Source organism: Danio aesculapii, chromosome 11 (genome assembly GCF_903798145.1).
Source record: "Danio aesculapii chromosome 11, fDanAes4.1, whole genome shotgun sequence".
In the NCBI taxonomy this organism is placed as follows: Eukaryota; Metazoa; Chordata; class Actinopteri; order Cypriniformes; family Danionidae; genus Danio; species Danio aesculapii.
The window spans coordinates 28,948,091-28,956,330 of NC_079445.1; the positions used below are offsets into that span (position 1 = coordinate 28,948,091).

General features: G+C 36.6%; 1 protein-coding gene across 1 annotated transcript; it reads left to right on the forward strand.

Moving 5' to 3' along the window:
• The first annotated feature begins 2,940 nt into the window (after positions 1-2,940).
• Positions 2,941-5,761, forward strand: aadacl4 (arylacetamide deacetylase-like 4). The gene is made up of 4 exons (XM_056468318.1): positions 2,941-3,120; positions 3,638-3,863; positions 3,942-4,005; positions 4,097-5,761. Exons 1-4 carry the CDS (start codon positions 2,956-2,958, stop codon positions 4,878-4,880), a joined length of 1,239 nt encoding a protein of 412 aa, XP_056324293.1. The 5' UTR covers positions 2,941-2,955; the 3' UTR covers positions 4,881-5,761.
• The last annotated feature ends 2,479 nt before the right edge of the window (positions 5,762-8,240 follow it).

Genomic DNA, 8,240 nt, shown 5'->3' on the forward strand with positions numbered 1-8,240 from the left:
ATTTTGTAAAAAAAAAAATCTGCAGATTTACGTGGAATGATTTTAGGAATATCATAACTAAAAACCTCATATACGACATAAAAAATAATACATTATGCAACTTTTTTTTATGCTTTAAAATGCAAATCCAATTAGATCCATTTATTTGGTTAACAAAGCTAGTCTCCCATATAATGTAACATCTAAAAGACAGAAATATTACTTTACAAACTGTATTGTAAATAAATCATATGAACATTTTAATATTACTGTTATTATATCACAATAATATTAGTGAAATTCATTAAAAAACTGAATAAATATAAATTTACACAAGTCTAAATGATGGGCTAAAAATCTGTGGAAATATGCAGATTTCTAGCAATAAGCTACCAAGTAACTTGTGTCAATATTCATTATATCCATAGTCAATATTTTGTTGATATATATATATATATATATATATATATATATATATATATATATATATATATATATATATATATATATATATATATATATATATATATATATATATATATATATATATTGAACTGAGGTTAACACACTGTAACTTTTTGGCATTTTTTTTTCTGCCTCATTGCAAACTTCTAAATTTTACAATATATGCTCAGCACAACAACTACACCTCTCACAGACCTCTCTTATAAATTAATATATTCTATAGGATGCTTTACAATAATATACATGTGCATATACATTAGATCAGTCAGTACCAAAGCCAAAACTGGTTTCAATCTAACAAAAACAAACAAAAAATACTTAATATCAGAGTCTGGGTATGTTGGGGGAAAAATAATAAATAAAATGTTAATAAACTGCTTAAAAATATTAAATAAAATGTTGATACAAAGAAAAAAACGGAGAAAAAAAAAACAATTTAGTTGATTTATTTATTTATTTTTTTGTGTGTTTTTTGCAATAACTCATTTAAATTCGCATGTAAATTTATCTTTCTATTCGTGAAGATTTTAGGTGACCAAACTCTCATTTTAATATAGTGTGAGATTTGTCTAAATGAGCAAATTCTGTGTGTCCTAAATGTGGTTACTCTCCTTTTCCTGTTGCTTATGTCAGTCAATGCAAAGAAGTATTCCACCGCCAGAACATGCAGACCTTTGTAAATGACTCTTAAACTCACAGTAAACCCAGGAGCCGCTGTGGAGATTCCAGACTGTGATTTTTGGCCTGGCCTCTGCTTCTCCTGCTTAAAAGCTGAATGGAGGGCTGCTCAGACTGGACTGGGTCGAAATGCAGCCTCACAAAGACTGCATTGTGCTATGCTGTGCCTCTTAGTAATGGCCCAGCAACTCTCAGAGAAGGCTTAATGGTTGTCTGGTGGACTAAAAAGCATGTTCCACTTCAATTTACCCATTTCTGGATATGGTGATCAAACACAGACAATGAAACTTAATTTTTAGTATTTCAAAATAACATAAAGCCATTATCCTCTATTTTGTGTTCACTCGTGAGGCCTTTTCTATCTTCTTGTTTATGAAGCATAATGATGCTAAACACAAAGGATTTTTTTTCTTTCAGTTAGAGTGTCACTGCCATCTACAGATCAACAGTGAAATTTCACAAGCAGTGAAACAAATCAGACTTTTCAGTGATAGCCACTTCACAAACATTTACTGTCATGAAAGATAGCGTTAATGTGAATTTGCATAGTAATAGGATTAAAAGAACTAAGTTAATTTCCAACTAATGAATATGCAGAGTTTTGTCTTATAAAGCCATTCCACTATCAATTATCTCTATGTAAACATTCAACCATATTATCATGTGTGTTGTTATTATTGTTAATTAGATTTTAATTAGCTGTCTCGTTAGTTAGAATATACCGTAGCTTTTGATGATAAGCCATTTGTCAGGATTTCTTTCATTTGTATACTGATCAGGGCTGTAATTTGCTTTGATAGTAGGCTATAGGTGAATTATCTGTTTGTAAACATTCATGATGCGCACGCATCGAGGTTGCAGGAAAAAACGGGATCGCTAGCATTTGCAGCAAGGGAATGACATCCGATGCGGTACAGACAGAGTTTGTTGTTATATTAGAGATAAGGTATATTGACTGTACAAGGCCTGGGTAACAACAAGCAAAATAACTGCATTCTGATAGCGAACTGCACCTGTACGGCAGGGTATGTGAGCTTCCATTTTAACATTTCATTCTTAGCATTCAGTGTCCGCAGTTTAATTAATCATATTTATCAGTTTTTGCCGAAAACATTGCTTCAAAATGTATGATTTGTATGATCCAAGCGTGAACTTACCTGATATAAAATGAGAACTGCAGAGTCGAGCATTTTTAATTAGGTCCTCTCTCCATTCATCTCTTTTGATGGCTGTTAGCCAAAGATGTCTGCGGTTGGCATTAAAAGCAGTGTGGTGTATGGTAAAATTTAAGTTTTTATTTTTGATTTTGGCATCCTACTGCACAACACGACATGTTTGCTATTGCAACCGGTCTTTTTTAGCAACCGATATGCACGGTTGAATCCGTGTGACGTCACGTGTGACTTACAGGAGGTTCGTAATTCCCCTGTTGATAAGGACAGTGCCCTTATACGTTACTCTGAGCCTGTTACCCATAGTTACCATATTTCTGCTGACACTGTTTCATAAACTCACTGTATTGTAGTCATTTTCACCTCTAGCCTGCTATAGATAGTGCATAATAGTCTGTACTCCACCATATTTAGAATCAAATTAATAAACCAAGGTCTTTGAAAGGTAATTAGATGTTTTACTTTTGCTTATGTCTGTTTTAATCCATAGAGGGTGGGATTTTTATATACTTCAGCCTTCCACCAGGGTTTTTTAAAAGGTTTTGGATTTCTTGTCATGAGGTAACTGCCGAGTCACACATTGACCTTGCACCTGTATATAAGGGGTGGGAACATGTATTTTGAACTGTCATTGTGGTTTGTGCAGCAAGCTGAAGCAGTCATGAACACAGCAACTGCAATTCTTATCAGTGTATTTGCAGCACTTTTAGCTGCTTTTTGTTTATTGTTGTACTTTGAGCTGAGAAATTTACATATTCCTCATGGAGTTGACAGTCCTGCAAAACTGCGAGTGATTCATTTCACATTTGTGGGGATAAGTAGTGTGGTGAGTGTTCATGTTATTTGTGTGTATGCTTGTGTGCTTTTTTTCTGGCATATCCAATCCTTTAGGAAAATTTCTTGTTAATTTCTCATCTTCACTGCAGTCTAAAAATACTAAAGCTTGAATGTTTAATTTTCCAAATGTTTTCCAAATTGCAAGATGATAATGTCTCTTTTTTGGAGTGGTAAATTAAATTATATTCTGTGATTCAGAATGCTTAGGACAATAGCACTCAAAAGAGTTATTTAATAACCCTTCAGTGGTGCGCAATTTATTAAAAATGGGAATAAACCAGACATAGAGCGAGCACAGAGTGTTTTTCAACCACTTGATTCATATTCTCTCAAGGGCACAATATAAAGAGATTTGAGCTTTTCTGCTTATCTCAGAATATGACTACGGAATTCAAATGCCCAAGAAACTGCTTTACCCACTAAATGGCACATTTAATCACGACGTAAGTTTTATGAATTGGCCAATCATTGTCAATGAGTCTCTTTTGTATTCTAATCACCTTTAGGGCTATATTCTGGAGCGACTGGGCCTGTGCCATCAGTATAATTTTGTGCGATGGTGCAGATGTCATATCATGACCCGCAAAAGGTCAGTACCCCACGGGCTCCGTATTAAGGACTTGACCTTCAGTGCAGTTCCAGTGAGGGTGTATGAGCCTACAGCTGCCTCGGGAGAGAAAAAAAGGGGACTGGTTTACTTTCATGGTGGCGGATGGATGTTTGGCTGCATTGGTAATAAGCGCTCATTTAAACAGTGAACCACTTTTCTGTTGATACTTTAACTTGTCTTTATTGTTTCTTCCTCCGCAGATGATTATGATGAAGTGTGTCAGCATATATCACTGAAGAGTGACACCACAGTTGTGTCTGTTGGGTTAGCTGACTTTTGACATTCTCACTTTTACTGTTCAGTTCTAGCCTGTTTAGTTTGATGCTTTATTCCATCTCTGTTTCCCATTGTTTAGTTATCGCCTGGCCCCCGAGCACAGGTATCCTGCCCACCTGGATGACTGTGAGGTCGCGACTCGCCACTTTCTTTCAATAGCAGCGACTGATTTTGGAGTAGATCCACGCAGGGTGGCAGTTGGTGGCGACAGCGCAGGGGCGAACCTGGCAGCCGCTCTCTGCCAGAGGCTGTCGAAGACACAGGATGGTCATCTGCCATCTCCCTGTGCCCAGGTTCTCATCTACCCGGCACTGCAGATGGCAGATTTCCACCTGCCCTCATACCAGCAGAACCACTCTGTGCCCATATTGTTCAGAGGCCGAACGGTGTTTTATTTCCTGCAGTACCTCAACGGGAATACGTCCGTGAGCCAACAGATTCTGGAAGGCAGGCATGTTCCAACTGAGCTAAAACTTCGCTATAAGAAATGGCTGGATCCGAATAGTCTTCCACCTCAGTTCAAAAAACAAGCAAGATGTCGGCAGGTTGTCTCAAGCCATGATGCTGATGCATATCACATCATTAAACAAGGCCTTGATCCAGAGATCTCCCCGTTACTAGCTGAGGATGATGTTCTTCGTCTTGTGCCGCCCGCTTTTGTTTTGACCTGTGAGTTTGATGTGCTGAGAGATGATGGTTTTCTGTACCAGAAGCGACTGAGGGATTTAGGAGTGGACGTCACGTGGGAGCATCTACCTGAGGGCTTCCATGGGGTCATCAGCTTCTTCAACCAGGGCTGGTTGACATTTCAGTCATCCCAAAGGGGATTGGACGACATTGTAAGATATGTAAAGACTCTCTGATTGCGAAGGCAAAATATAGTAAAATTTTTCTAAATACAGAAGTCTGCCTGCATAAGTTAGATTTTTACATCATGTTACATTTTTAGAAAATATATATATGATTCTGTAAAGAAATATCAACCAATCAGAAAATGGGGTATATGCACATAGACTTTTATGTTCAGTCGGCCAGACCCAGGGCTTCTGGTTATTGTCATCCCACACAAAGTCGCTGCGTTTAAGATCTGATTTCTTTAAAAAACAGCGACCTTCACTGCCTGGCTGAGATACAATATAAAGTGGGTATCAGACCAAACAAGAAGCACTGCATTAAATTATATTTTTTTGCATTATGTCTTTAAAATATGGAAATAAATTTTATACCAGTGTTTTCAATGGAATTTCTGCGCTAGCCTGCTGCTAATGACGGCGCCTGCATTTAAATGGTCTTTCGTCTCTTTTTACACTTTAACAACCAAATGGATGCTTAAGTCTATTTAACTGATTATATTTTAATTACATTACAACATTAATGGTATAAAAGGATATGAAATGGTATAAATATGAAATTGAAAATAGTCACATTAAGCTTTCAACAGAAGTTCAACATTGGCTGAACAATACAAGCTGTGCATATAGCCCATTGCAACAAGTACACTTTTTCATGACAAGTAGGCATTGGAAAAATTTGTATATTTCTCAAATTTCACAATGACACAATTAAAGCGGACTGTACACAGTTTAAAAGCTATATTTTTGATTTTTTTGTATTAATTAATATTTCATTATAGACATGTTGGCAACATTTACCTTCACACAAAATATGGGTAAAATTACATATGTGTAGATTCTTACTGTGTGCAAAGCAGATGCTTACATCAGAGGGTTTCTTAACCCTTTAACTTCCACTACGATTAAAAAATATATATAAATAAATAAATATATATATATATATATATATATATATATATATATATATATATATATATATATATATATATATATATATATATAAATATCTTTGGTTAAATTGTGTTCCTTAAACCACTTTAAGCTATTTAGCATTTTTGTTTTGTTTTAATAATAAACTAACCTTGAAGAAATGATGCCAACCCTAACAGGAATTGAATAGATGATGCCAACTCTGTGAGGACTTTAAGGACAGTCTTAAGCAATACACAAACTGTTCTTATAAGATTTAATGATATTATATATGTATACACACATAGACAACCTTTAAAAAAAAAACATACCACACATTTGCAGGTTAACTATGTGTATATATATAGCCTATGGACAACATAACTTTTTGTAAAGCTGCTTGAATGAACATTATTGGGAAACAGACAGAGACAGAGAGAGAAGTGCCCAGCACGGCTTATCAACAATTTTGTAGTCAGAGTGCAGAGTGTATGTGTGAGTCCAATGCAGGAGTGCATTAAAGCAATGCAGTTAAACACCAGCATATTGCTCTTTTCTTTTTAATAATATTTTTTTCGGGGTTTTCACCTTTATTGTATATAGAGAGAATTGACAGGAAAGCATGGGGAGAAGAGAGAGGGGAAGGATCGGCATAGGACCGCGAGGCAGAATCAAACTCAGGTCACCATGAGCACTGGAGTGCATGTGTCGACGCACTAACCACTACACCACTGGCGCTTTATTCTTAACCATAAGTAAAAACAATGACACACATTCAGTATTAATCCACACAGTGGCAAAAGCTGAACTAATTTGAAACTTGAAGCTGACAGTGGCCATAGCAACGACAAATGGCAGTGGATAGCGAGCTCACAAACGCATTTAGATTTGTAAACAAAGCGGCATGCGTCATGTTTTCAACGTGGTTTTAGACACGATATGAGAATATAAAGAGTTAACCAGATACAGTACAAGCGGTTACAAGTAACAAAACATAATTTGCAAGCTAGAGAAAACAAGGCGGCAACCATTTTAATCGCACTTACTTAAACTTGTGAAATGGAGGAAGGAACTGATCCATGAACTGTGTATTGTAACGTTCCTGTCAAGCTCTGACAAAGTACATCAATAGTCTTTTCTGATCCTTCCTTTACCAAACAGCCGACAAATCCTCCGTTGTAAGTGTGTAGATTGCTGAAGCACTCATCAGTAAAATGGGAACACAGCACAAGGCTGGGGCTATAATGCTGAGGTATTTTTGCAGAAAAAACTTCAACCACTGACTCTTCACAGCCTAATCTTTGAGCAGGGAAAAAAACACTAACTTTCCCTCACACTTTAGAGCACAGCGTCTATGCGGCTTGATTCAGCCAGGATCTGCTTCAGTGTTTGTCTTCCTCTTTCTTTCTACAGTGTTTTTGGGCGGGGTTTTCAATTTTCCCAGGTCTGCACGTGCAACAACTGGGCGGGGCTTGAGTTCCATATTGAATTCACACCGACGCGTCTAAAGACACGTAAAGCTGTGGTCACACTGGGCTTTTCCTCCCATAGACTTCCATTCATACGCACGCGAATGCGTCAGACCGGAAACGCAGGGTCATGCTTTAAGTTTCGCATGTCGCTGCGGTGCAAAGTTCAAGCTTGGTGAACTCCGACCTGCGAAATCGCATCACTTGACTGCCTGAGACCAATCGAGGATCAAAACATGACCTCTCTGGACAGAAATTTAAAACATGGAGCAATCGCTCGCTTTTTTAATGTCTAATCATCTTGTTTAATCCCGCCCTTTTTCGCAGCGCCATACGACAGAATTTCGCGAACACAAAGCCCAGTGTGACCGTAGCTTTACAGCGGTGGTTCATTCAAACCACTATGAGTCGACTCTTTTATAGATGAATCAATAGTTTTAAACATGATGCACTTTTAATTTAAGCCTTAGCTGGATATTTCACTTCACTTAGAGCTGTTACACAGGCATGGAAGGTCATTTTCAAAAACCCATAACAGGGGCTCTTTAATATCATTATGAAAACAACATTTAAGTTATCAAAATTACTTATATCATGAAATACCTAATTGAGGACAAAACAAATACTTACAAATTATTTAAATGTTGTGTATTTATCTACTTTTTACACTCAAAAACATACTGAAATTAGCAGTGTAAGGGACATGTCAAAATCACATACTTCCAATGAAAGGAAATGGCATAAAATGAGAAAAACATATATCAAGAGACTCATCATTGTACTCTTATGTGTGTACGTCTGCCCGTTTCTATTAAGCCTTAGAATGTCATTATTTTGTTCATATATGACTGACTTAATCTTGTAGGAGCATCAAGGCCCTTTATAGTTATAATGACCTAGTTTGGTTGATTTGGTTCATGTTTTATAACACTTAAAGCCGTTTTAAAAAATCACATTGGAAAAAAATTAATAGAAAAATAACACCGGGAAC